Source organism: Scophthalmus maximus, chromosome 16 (genome assembly GCF_022379125.1).
Source record: "Scophthalmus maximus strain ysfricsl-2021 chromosome 16, ASM2237912v1, whole genome shotgun sequence".
Lineage (NCBI taxonomy): Eukaryota > Metazoa > Chordata > Actinopteri > Pleuronectiformes > Scophthalmidae > Scophthalmus > Scophthalmus maximus.
In genome coordinates, this window is record NC_061530.1 from 5,792,920 (window position 1) to 5,805,134 (window position 12,215).

The 12,215-nt window shown below is 49.3% G+C and overlaps 1 protein-coding gene across 10 annotated transcripts in view; it reads left to right on the forward strand.

The window, feature by feature from the left end:
• Positions 1 to 12,215, forward strand: part of myocd (myocardin) — a 106,422-nt gene that overhangs the window by 73,591 nt on the left and 20,616 nt on the right. For 2 of the 10 annotated variants that reach the window (XM_035611623.2, XM_035611624.2), the window contains exon 1: positions 8,825 to 9,262. The exons of 7 other annotated variants lie outside the window; for them this stretch is intronic. In XM_035611623.2, the coding sequence (XP_035467516.2) occupies positions 9,208 to 9,262 (55 nt within the window). In that variant the 5' untranslated portion in view covers positions 8,825 to 9,207. Of the gene's footprint in view, positions 1 to 8,823; positions 9,263 to 12,215 lie in introns of those variants that run through there. One more of the 10 variants, XM_035611617.2, reaches the window with a different exon arrangement.

The following is a 12,215-nucleotide window of genomic DNA, read 5'->3' on the forward strand; positions in this document are numbered from 1 at the left end:
GATACCAGCCCCTTGTACCCAGGGATCAGTCTGTGGTCCATGGCAACCCCTGCGTCTGCTCTCCGTCTGTCAGCCAACTCCAGCGCCGCTCCTGGATCAGATTACACGGCAGCAGAACCTCCCCGGAGCTGTCCTCTGCGCAGGGACCCAAATCTGACCTGGAGTCGGTGTCTGGAGGAGCATGTTTTACTCTGTTGAACAGACGTCAGCGGGGGGGGGAAAGGAACGGTTATGGGGATGTAGAGAGGGGGGGGGGGGGGGGTCATACCAACAAAAACATGGCTCTGGTCGGTCCTCATTGAGAGAAAGAATGTGCTGGCTGACAGGCCATTTCAGCCAGGCCATTTGGAAGTGCTGGGCCGGCTCGGGGAGTTCCAGATAGCTAAATATTTGCACTATTGGGTCCTTTCTCTACGTCTCGTATCGGCTCTGTAACGATGCTGTGGTGGGTTTCCTTGTCAAAGTCATGCGATTGAAATTCAAATCTACTTTGACATTTTGTTTCATCACAGGATTAACCTGTTATGCAGTTTTCTGGCCGGGTGCCTATTTACTTCCACTGCACATGGCAGCTTGAATTTATGGTTTTTGACGCGGGCTCCCTCTGCAAGAGCAGGTGACGAAAGACCTCTCCTACCTGATTACTGAGCTACTTAACAAATCTGAAGTTAGTCAAAAGATGTACTGTACTCAAAACATTAGTGTAGATTCAACCTTTTTTTTTGGGGGGGGGGGGGGCTTGGATATCTGTAATGCAAATATACAGTGGAACCATGGTGATGGGACTTTCTGATCCTCAGTGCTGATACTGTAAGCTAATTGTCAATTGGCTTTTAAACAAGTGGGGTTTTGACATTTGTGTATTTGACACCAGCGACCAAATCATCTTTCAGGAGATGTAAATGGAGCGTAGCCGATGTGAGACTTTCACTACCAGGCCCGCAAGACCCCACATCACCAGCGCATGACCCCTTGACTGGTAGAGGAAATGTGTGGGGTGTCACCAATGGTTCTAATAAAATAAAATAAAAAATATATCCTCAAATAACCGTAGTGCATGTCACATGTGCACATACAGCACAGACAACAATCACAGGGTTTTATTTGTAAAAAGGAAGAAAGAAATCTAATAGGAAGAGATCTCTACTGTATGCAGAGGTGTGAACTCACTGGATGGACACAGCACAGTGTAGAAGAGGTCTTTTTTTTGTGTTTCAGTTTGGCAGATGCACTGGGGTTGTTCCATCCAAATTCAATCGATCGGGTCGAAAGGTCGAAGAAGGCGCAAGTGTCCCGGCCAGGTTGCTTCTGTGCTGCACGTTGACACAGCTGATCATCTCTCAGCCAGCTCTCTGGAACAAAAGCAGAGCTGTAGCACGCCACAGCTTCATCCGTTCTGTTTGGCCTGGAATTACTTCAACTATCGTCGAGTCTCTCCGCTTCAATTTTACAAATTTTGACTTAATTGGTTTCTCTTTATAACTCCGTCAGGCCAAATGAAAGACATTTGCTTGGCACGGACGGCGGTTGCTCTCGGTGCTCCTTTCATCTGGGCCCATTAGTCACGGACACACACATTAACAACAACAAAGTGGACTTTGAGTTATTAAATTTCTGATAGTGAAGTTTTGGGAATACCACATAAATCCTTGCCCGTAGCCCTTGGTAATAGGCAGGAGTTAAGAGCTAAGCTGTGGTGATGCGGGCCCGTCTCCGTGCTGAAGCCTCGCAGACATGCTCCCCTCCTTCCTGCCCACGCTGCGGTGGCCGCCCGCCAGCGCCTGCAGACTACAGCGGAGGCAAAGTCAATTGCCGAAATCTAAACAACCACAAAAACACAAAACAGTATCCCCCCCCCCCCCTCTGCGTTTTTGGAGGGGTTTTTACATGATGTGGAGGCAATCTATCTCCCTCGCACTCTTGTTGTGTTTTGGGATTCCATTCGGATTGGCGGCAGCGCCGGCGTCTCTCAAACGCGCTGACATTTCCAGCCCCGGCGGCAGACGTGCGCTCGGGCCCACGGGGCCCGCGGAGGCCCCGAGGAGAGAGAGCAAGAGTGAAGGTGACCGAGCCTCGGGGCAGATAGAGACGGGGAGAGGGAGCCGAAAGGAGGCATGTGAGAGGAGACAGGAGGGGAGGTTGCTGGCGCGGGCTCGTCTCTCTGTCACTTCTGGTTTGGACGCGGCCCGCTCCCCCTGGAACTTCTTCAGTGCGGACCGCAGCTCCGAGGCAGAGGGGGGGCGCGCCGAACCTGACTCCGCGTCTGGCCCGGTCCGCGTCTCCTTCTCGCTTTCCCACCCTCCTTCACCTCTCCTGCTCCTCTCACAGTATATTTCTGGCTCCCCTGCTCTCGCTCCTACACTGCGTGCCCTCGCTCCTTCGCTCCGTCCTCTTATATTCCTGTTTTACAGCTCGCCGTGTTTGTGTTCCCTGATCTCCCCGTCTTTTTGTTTTTAGCCGGTGTCGTGAGAAACCCCTCTGTCTTCTGATAAGACTGATTGGGGGCTGATAAAGGAGTGAATCACTCTCACGTCTCTCTATTGACTAATCCAGCTTCCGTCATCTGACCTCACGTCACCCTGTTAACTTCCTATGATTTTTTTCCCATCACAGTGGAGCTAAACGATAAATGATAGCTTACAAAAACACGGCGTCAAGTTCACTATATCACTGATTCAAAATACATCAAGGAAACTGACTGCGGGACGCCGGTGAACTCTGAAGACAAATCAAAGCCAAATGGAACTTGACTATCCGCACAGCCCCGCCCCCCTCGGACGAGGGCTGGACGTCCCAGGAAAAGAGTTTACATCCTCACCGGTGCATGATCGTGTCGGAGATTTTAGAAGTGTGATTTTACGATCAACATGTCTTCATTTGGCATGTATATGCTTTTATTCATGTATGTAGCTCTTTTTAACGTTGACCTTCGGCCCGAGATACAATGGAAGTTGTTGATGACCCTGAATGCGTCTCTCTCCAACTGGTGATTTAAACGCCGGCGTTCGCCTGAGAGCCACTGAACACACCGATAGTGAGCGGAGGAGAGCTGCAATCTAAACCGGAGCAGCATGATGGGCAGACTGATGCGACACAGCTGTTGCCGCTGGGGTCTGTCCCTTTACATAGACGCACACACGTGCAAACATACACACACTCGCCCTTGCGAGACCCCCCACCCATATCCTGTGCACTGCTGACCTGAGAGCCTCGGCTCTTGTCGACAAACTCTTTATCTGCACTCTATCAAACCTCTATCTCCCATCCTCCCCCTCGCCACACACACACACACACACACACACACACACACACACACACTGCTCCCTATCAGTTCTCCAGTCCATCCTTTTCTTCCAGTATCTATATGGTCCCCCACTACCCCCGGATTCAACTGTAGCAGAGCCTTGGGCAAAACATTTTCTGTTGCCTCAAATGACCACATACACTGAGCACACAGTAGACTACACACATTTCAGCTTCCATTACAGAGACCAAGAAACCAGCCAACACTCCCATGGCGGAATTTCAGTCTCTCTCTCTGTGTGTCACTCAGGTTCCGCCGTTATCCTGGACAATGGGGCGAGGCATAAACGCAAAACGATGAAAATATTCTACGTATATGTGACTGGCAACATATCCCACGAAAAAAACACGCCCAAAACACAATGAATGTATGCACCGAATGCGTATTAATCCTCTAAATGTAGTCTACCGTGGCTTATCGTAGCAGAACAGGAAGTCTGTCACTAATTTGCACCTTTCCCAAACTAAATGAAACACTGTTAACTCTCTGGAGGTCTCGGGGGCCCCGGGGCAGTTGGCCACTTTGCCCGTCGCAACCTCGCCCCTGCTCGGTCCGGTCTCCTCCGTCCTCCAATGGGAAGGAAGCGAGCAGGCAGGAGGAATGAGCCCGAGAGGAATGATGAAGACAGAGTGACGAAGGAGAGGTTTTTTCTCCCTTGCTGCAGGACAACAGCTGAGTACGTGCTCTTACTGGGCAGCTCCCTCAGTGTCCGGCACATGTTCCACGCACACTGCACCGGAGAGAGCATTCCTCGACACTTCCTCCTGCGACACTCGCTCCGGCGAATGGCTGAGGGAGTGCTGGATGCCAGGGATGGCACAACGAGCAGAGCTATTCAGAGCATTTACAAAACCCGTTCTTATCGGCAGCTCCGGCGAAGGGGACCTACATTCCAATGATTCATCATTTATTGGAACTGATCTGGGCGATCTTGTTAAAAAAAATTCCAGACACATCATATATAACAATTGTTTGCAATTCCCATGCTGGGAATTGTTTTGATGATATTTTGGGCATGTTTGGCCTTTTTTCACCAGTCACATCTGCTTTATTTTAAAACACAAGAAATCACACAAAACACTAACAGTCATTTTTTTGATCTAGACGTCTGCGCAGTCGGCCAATAAACACGTTCTGTTGCTCTGTGGAATGTGCGTTTTTTTGTTTTTTTTTAACATTGCTCTATACAAAGCCCCCTGATTCACGACATCACGTGACCATTGTTTTGAAATATGCATCATACAGCAAAGTAAAAAAAAAGAAAAAAGGGCCGGACCATGACACCCTGCTGCACGCGTACTGTATATATGATGTACAAAGTGTGCACTCAGATCTGTCTAATTGGTATATGAGCGCGACACACACACACACACACACACACACGCACACACTCGAGCACACACATGTACGGCTCCAGACAGTTCAGATGAGACTTGTCACGGCCATTGACATAGGGCCCAATTAAAGGGGAGGATTAAGCCAGGGCTGGGTGACCTCTTCAGGAATCTCTCCAAGACGCTGTGTGTACACTGTCAAACCCTCTGACAGACCTTCCCTTTAAGCGCTTTCACCTGCTAATTAAGACAACCATGCACAAACTTTCTGTGTCTGTGTGTGTGTGTGTGTGTGTGTGTGTGTGTGCGCCTCTGTAATTTGCGCGGGCACTGCACACACACACACACACACACACACACAAGACAAACGCACCAGCGAATGTCAGTGATAGATTTTCGGCCTGTGAAGCGTCTATGTAAATATTTGACTCGAGCATTGTGCGGGGCTTTTGCAGCTCGCTCCGGCACACGTCAGCGCGCCGGAGCGAGCTTGACAGCAAACAGAAAAGGGTGTGTCATTTATAACTTTAAATTGTCCGATGCTTTGGTTAGTGCATCTCGCCGGTGTGTGTAGTTGCCCGCGGCAACAAAAGCCGAGCAGTGTTTATGGTGTGAAGAGATTAAAATGGGACGGCGGCGGGGCAGAGGCAGTGAGCTGTTGCTGGACAGAGCTCTTGATGACTGATTAGCACTCTGCCACTGCGGTTTTTAGACAATGTGGAAGAAAAGGCCTGCGGTAATCACACTCTTCTCTTCGGTATTCTTTTTTATTTTGCAAACTGAGAAGGGCCAGGGTAGGAAGTCTGAACGCTTCAAGGGAATTACAACTTTTGGACAAAAGGCCAGATGGAGATGGGGCATATGGGAACACACAAATTAGACAAATAGATTACAATTAGAAAAATAAATAAATAAAGGTGCTAAAATCCTTTAAAGCTAGGACTGAACTGAAATATTGTGCCACAACCAAAATAATATTTAAAACAACACAACCTGTGAAACGTCAGAAATTCACAATAATGGTTCCATCAGATTAGTTCCTAAAATGTGAAATCCTCTTCTTCTTTACATTTAAAAGGAGGCTGGAACAGACAGAGAGGAGCCTAGTCACACATCCCTCTGTGGAGGCAATAGTCACCAGTGACTGGGATCTCTAGTGAAACCTGAAAACAGTAAAGATGCTATCCTCTTAAACTAAGCTTCACTAAACTTTCATAAATGTTGGACATAGTGTTTACACTACACCAGTACACAAAAAGAAAAAGAAAAACGAGTGATAAAATGAACTTGAATCAGTCCAGTGTTTTTTGTAAACAATGGTCTGATACTTTGAAGCTGCATTAATGGATTTTTTGGCAACTAATGGCAGAGCAACAAGCTGAAAATCCGCCACTGGAATATTATGACCTTATAAAGTTAACGTGGCAAATATTTTCGCAAACGTGTGCATCCACACATCAAGCAGACACAGAACCCATTGATTCTGAGGATTGTGAATGTGTTCGCCTAATGAGTGTAAGTCCTGTATTCACTCAGTTTTGGTCTCCACCATCGACCGTAGACAAATGAAGCCGAAATAACCAGGATCCTGGTGCCGCCCTTCTTGTGCAGCATCGTTGGTGGTGTGGAGCTGATGCACATGCTCGACATGCTGAATCGTGATGTTTCACCCTGTTTTCATAGCATCAAAATACTTATTAAAACCAAACTTTCCAGAAGCACCAACACTTGTACATACATCAGTGTGATAAGAACTACCTAAAATAACACTATCTTCGGTACTATGGCTTTTTAGTTTGGTCCATATCCCATCCACTAACGTGGTGGAGGCCGGGTTTATGAACTTCACTGCAGCCAGCCACCAGGGGGGCGATCAGGATGATTTGCCTTCACTTTTGGGGAGCTGTGATGCCGTCCATCTTCATAGGCAATCTATGGTGTCCACCAACTCCAAGGTATGTCCGAGGCCAACAACACAGTACCGACAAACATGAGAAGAATGAAGCTGTTCATTGGTTCCCCGCTTGCGCACGCGTATTGTCCCGTCTCCTGGAATTCAAAGATGGCGGACAATTGCCATAACATTGCATGCAATTTCTTTTACATTTTAAAATCATTTAAATGCTGCGTTTAACTTTGACCGGGACAGGGTAAGGGGCTGTTGTCGTTGCACACTAAAATATCAAACAACAACTTTTTTCATGACCTGTCAAAATGCCAAAACAAATCATCACTACATCTTTATAACCTCGACATAGTTACCTCTCTTCTGTCGCTTTTCCGACACGTTTGACTATCTGCCACTGTCGGAGGAAACGGAAATACAAACGTAGTGTCCAATCACGATGCGATCTCTTGTCGTGTTGCGGCCCTACAACCACAGCTCCAGAGCAAAACAACGGGCCCGCTCGTGACTAACTTTTTCGGTGGTGTGCGTCAGTTTTTTTTAACCAAAATCTGCTGCCTGCTGCTGCTGTGAATAGGTAGATGAGAGCAGTGAGACTGAACTGAAACGCTGAAGCTGTGGGCTGAATGAAACCAAAACAATGAGCTGAAAGGCGATAAAGGGCTCCATAGGGTTCAAGTTACTCTTGTTTTCAATTTTTCAAAGAGAAATGCGGTTGTTTGGTTTAATAACCCAAAGCAAACGGTGTTAGTCTATCATTTTTAAATAGGATAAGGAAAAAATGTCAGTATCCTAAAATAGACTATGATGACTGAATATCGAGTGGCCCATTGTGCTGAGTGTCAGGACAGAAGGCCCGACTGGTCCAGGGTTATGAACTTTATTTCCCTGTTTAGCCTCCCTTTTTTAGTTTCCATACTATGCTAACCCTTTATGAAGACTGGGTACAAACAACGGCAGACAAATCCTTGACGTGTCCAGCTGACGTCTCCCGTGTTGACGGACGTTTCGGAGGCTCTGCGGCGCACCGGAGCTGCAGTTGGCTAATGTCGTCCTCAGAGGAGAGTGGGCACAGAGCTGCGAGTTCAACTCGGACAAATGTTGGCCTGGTATGTGGGAGGTGGAGGAAGTGATGCCTCATTGAATCTAGGCTGGAGAATCTGGTGTCGTGCAGCTGATAAGATCAATCCTCCTGCCGGTCAGCTGCTGGGTGACCGACCCGGCTCAACTGATCGTTTATCGAACTGCACATCAGTGGACGAAAGTTTGGAAAGAGCACAACCAGCTGACAGAGGTTCATATAGAAGGTTTCCAAAAGCAGGACACCTTTTTGTTTTTTCACCATATGAATATTAACACAAACAAATCCTCCATATACTTCCTTTGTTCTAAATGCCCATTGTCCATCAGAGGCATTTCCGATACTGGTATATCGATATAGAAACATCTCTAATTTATGACCATATGGTACTTCATATCACTATGAATTTAGACAAATTATTGTATGGTGAAGTTGTAATGCATTAACTTTTGCAGACAATAACATTAGGCTGACATATAGCATATTACCACAAAGCTACCGTTTAGCTTCATGATTCTGCCTTGCGGATTAATCTCGGTCGCAGAAAATATCTGACTCCTTTTCCAAATCCTCCACCATGTTCGCCAGCTAGTTGCTCACTATGTCTTTCTGCCGTTCGGTGCTGGGGAGGTGGTGCGTGGTGGGTTATCTCAGCCCTTTCCGCCTGCTGCTGCTGCTGCTGCTGGGAACCGGGTGGATAAGAGAACGAACCGAGACGCTGAAGCACGTTTCACATTCAACGAAGTGATTTGTTTCACTGATTGCATAAAGGGATGTTGACAGTAGTTGGAAAAAGTACTTCGATCAGTTTCCAGATTTAGATCAGGGAGATGTGGTCACGGCAGAAGCTCGGCGTGCGATAATCTTACACAAAACCAAAGCGGCGAGATGAGGGCTGGCAGGTTTTCGTCCATCTGCTTTCAAAAGGCAAAAAGTGAAACTTGTTGCCATGCCTGACTTTTCCCACTTTCTCCCACCTGGCTGTACTCCTGCTCCACTAGCACTGTCTTTGTCTCTATGATCCCGCCCCCCCCCCCCCCAGTCAGTAGGGCAGATAGGCAGATATATTTATACTGGTGGCAGGGGAGGAAGAAGTCATCAGCCGAGCCCCGTCCAGCCTCCGGCTCGGGCAGGCGTGTCTTAGAGGAAACCCTGGCCGATTAGCCCCTCCCCAATCAGGGCATATCCCTGTGTGCTGTCCCTGGGCCGGCTCAGAGCCTCTCAGCTTGGATGGGACCAAAGCTTCACCGGCCCACAGACTCACTCCCTCCCACATCGGCCCCCAGGGGAGAGAGCAGAGACGAGGCAGCAGGAAGAGCCGGCAGCACGCAGAGAGAGTCGACCGCAGCTAGTGTGCACACTGGCTGAGCGAGATCCAACACTAGAGCCAGTGTGTGTGTTGTGTTTCTCCTCCTTACACTACTTTTTGCTTCTCAAGCCGTTGATGAGGCAGGCTCGGTCAGCTCCATCTCATCTCAGCCGGGGGTCCGGAGAGGTGGCTGGGGGGAGGTCAGAGTTCGCACCACTTCTCGAGTGACTTTATTTTGCAACTTTTGAACACTGGAACTCTACCGTAAGCATTATGACTCTTCTGGGCTCTGAGCACTCCATACTGATACGAAGCAAGTTTAGATCAGGTAAGTCCAGTGATGAGTGGACACGCACTCTCTATATGCACTTCCCTGTGTATGCATGTTGATTCGTGAGCAGCATCTGCCTACAGCTGCTTCTATTCCCAGGAAGTGTGCGAAACCGCTTGTGTGCCGACACCAGGGCATGTAGAGTCAACCCCCGTGTGCATCGTGTTGACACTCACGCTGTGCTCCTCAGTAACACCAGCAGGAGTGACAGGTGCGTGTAATGTACTGCGGCCGTGTGACGGCGCGATGAATGCCAAAGGGAGGCCAGCGTTAGTCCGAAAATCCCTTCTGGGTACCGAAATCTATCACAACGCGACCCCCGCCACGGTGTGATGGATTCACAGCGGGGGGCGCGCGTTCTTTGATGTTCACCCGCCAAAAACAAAAAACGCGACCTGCGAGGGGTGATGTCTCAGGCAGATCGGTGCACTTGCTCCGCGCTGCCGCTGAGGGAAGCCAGCGAGACGTTCTCGCTCTGTGGCTCGGTGCACGAGCTGGTGAAGGGGAGATAAGACGCTGGAGAGGGGTCAGAGGTTATCTGTGTATGGCTGAAGTGGAAGCTGATGGTGCTTGTGTATGTGTGTGTGTGTGTGTGTGTGTGCGCGTGTGTGTACCTAGGTATATCAAAGGAGGAAGGGGGTATGGACTACAGGACAGATTCCAACTCTCTCTTAACTTGCAGCAGCCGTTCGATCTCCATGTCATGTGTCTGTGAAGGTTCTCAGTCATCCGGCCTGGATGCGGATACTTGAAGGACGTTCCACCTTCATCCAACAGAACTGAAGACGCCTCTTGGATGAGAGGTGGAACGTCCTTAGGTATCAACAACCCAAGTCCCGTTGCTATCGATTCAACTCGTCCTGCATCTCCTTCACACACACACACACACACACACACACACACACACACACACACTGGAATGTCGTTCCTCTCCTTTCCTCTTCCCCTTAGTAACTGTCTTTAGTTTGAAGATACTTTCTGTGGGCCTAAGCATGTGTGTTTACGCTGCACTTACACAGCGTGTGTGTAGTCTGACCAACACTGCCACCTCCCTGAGGAAAACGTAACTGATGGTGGCAACATGGCTCAGATCCTGCTCTCTCTGTTGCAAAACTTGATGTGCACAACCCCACCCCCAAAACAACACAGCGCTTCACACTGCTGTGAATGTACCGTCTTGACGCCAGAGTGGCTTCCCTTCTTCCTCGTAGCTCTGCCTGTGAGATGTAATTGCGTTCCAGAAGGGGCAGGGGTAAATTGTGCTGTTCCTTTGAGTTGTTTAGAGCAGACCAGCCGGGTGGGAAATGAGTCCCGACCCCCCCAGGGAGCCCCGGGGAGGGTGGGTAGCTGCAACAAGCAGCAGGAGGCTTTTCCACCAAGGTTGCTCAGGTTCCGCGTCGCTCTGACGCGGCGTGATTTCTCGAGCTAGATAATGTGGCACAGACGCAGAGATACTGTCTTTATGATACATCTTGTTCAAAGTGTGCTTGACTTGCAGTTGCAGTTGGAGGGATTCATCCTGGGCGATACATGTTACAACCACCATGACCGCTTGAGCGAAAATTTATGAGCGCGTGAGTGAAATATTGCGCGTAAGTGAAGTGAAACTGCCCCGTAAATCTCGCTCTGATGAAAGCTGAGGACAGGCGGGGAGTCGCAGGCGATCTGGTTGTCGGAGATTTACAGTTTTCTTTAAGCCGCAGCGGCTCGGGTTACACTCGGTGCCCCCGTGGAAGGCGGCGAATGTTGCTGGGTTGTTTTTTTTGCACCACGCCGGAGCCACACTATCAAAGCCATGGGAACTGCGGCGGCACGACTGAAGTTAAAAGGAAAGATAAAGATCTCACTTAAGTGCTCCCCGCTGAGCGCCAAATGTTTTCGTGTTACCGACTAGTTCTCATGACGATTTCATTAACAGCTCCGTGGGCCAGCGGGCCCACGCTGTCAAGCTCACTGCAATTACATAACAGTATGACAGGCGGCCGGCGACCGTGACTCCGATCACTACTACGCGGTGTCAGCCACGTGGTGAATAGTAAACCCGGCGGCGCACACAGACGGCGCCCTCGCGGCACACCTGTGTTGGTGTCAGCTACCACACCCGCGTCCAGCATTTTTTGTGAAAAGGTATCTGTGTCTGTCCGACCCGCGGCGTCTGCCTTTCAGTGAACTGAGCTCACGCAAAATGGAGTAATCCAGCGAGCGGTGGGACATGGATAATCATGGCTGAAAAAAACTTGTGTGTTTTGATAAAAGGACGGACACTGTTGTGATCAGCGTATCCTCTCTAGTGAGCTTGTGAGGGCATGGGGGGTGGGGGGGGGGGGGGCCTGTGGCCCAAGGTCATCCACTAACCAGAAGGTCGGCAGTTTGGTCCCAGCTTCCCCCAGTTTGCATGCAATGTGTAAATGTGCGTGTGAATGGGTTAATGGGTTGAACAATAATTAAAGGAGATCCTGCAGCATATCTCTGGCAATATGTCTGACAAAGATAAGTAATAATATGGGAGGCAAAACTTCTACTGACAATAAATGCACTTTTTTTAGTTTTCCTGAAAATCCACAGCACCCCACAATAATCACCGTTCACCACAAGTCACCGTCGGCGGAGCAGCTCCAGAAACTGTATCTTCATGGTACAGTGTTGCCTCTTTGGCCCTTTTCACTGTCTGAGGCCACAGGGAGGAATTACACAAGGTCTGTTTCGAGGTGGACTTTCACCATTAGACCAGAATACACCTGACACGCCATCCGGGGAAATACCTGTGTGTCAGAAGTTACACAGTGGTGCTCGTACATCTGCAGCACTCGCCTTCCTTTTTGCCATGCGCCGCGGGAAAGTTCAGCGGGGAACCGCGCGACAGAAGCGGAGCGGCCGCGTGGGCGAAGTTGCCCGAGTTGGAGGGCGAGGGGCGCGCTGTTATTGTTAGCCTGTGTCTTGCTTTCTTGTG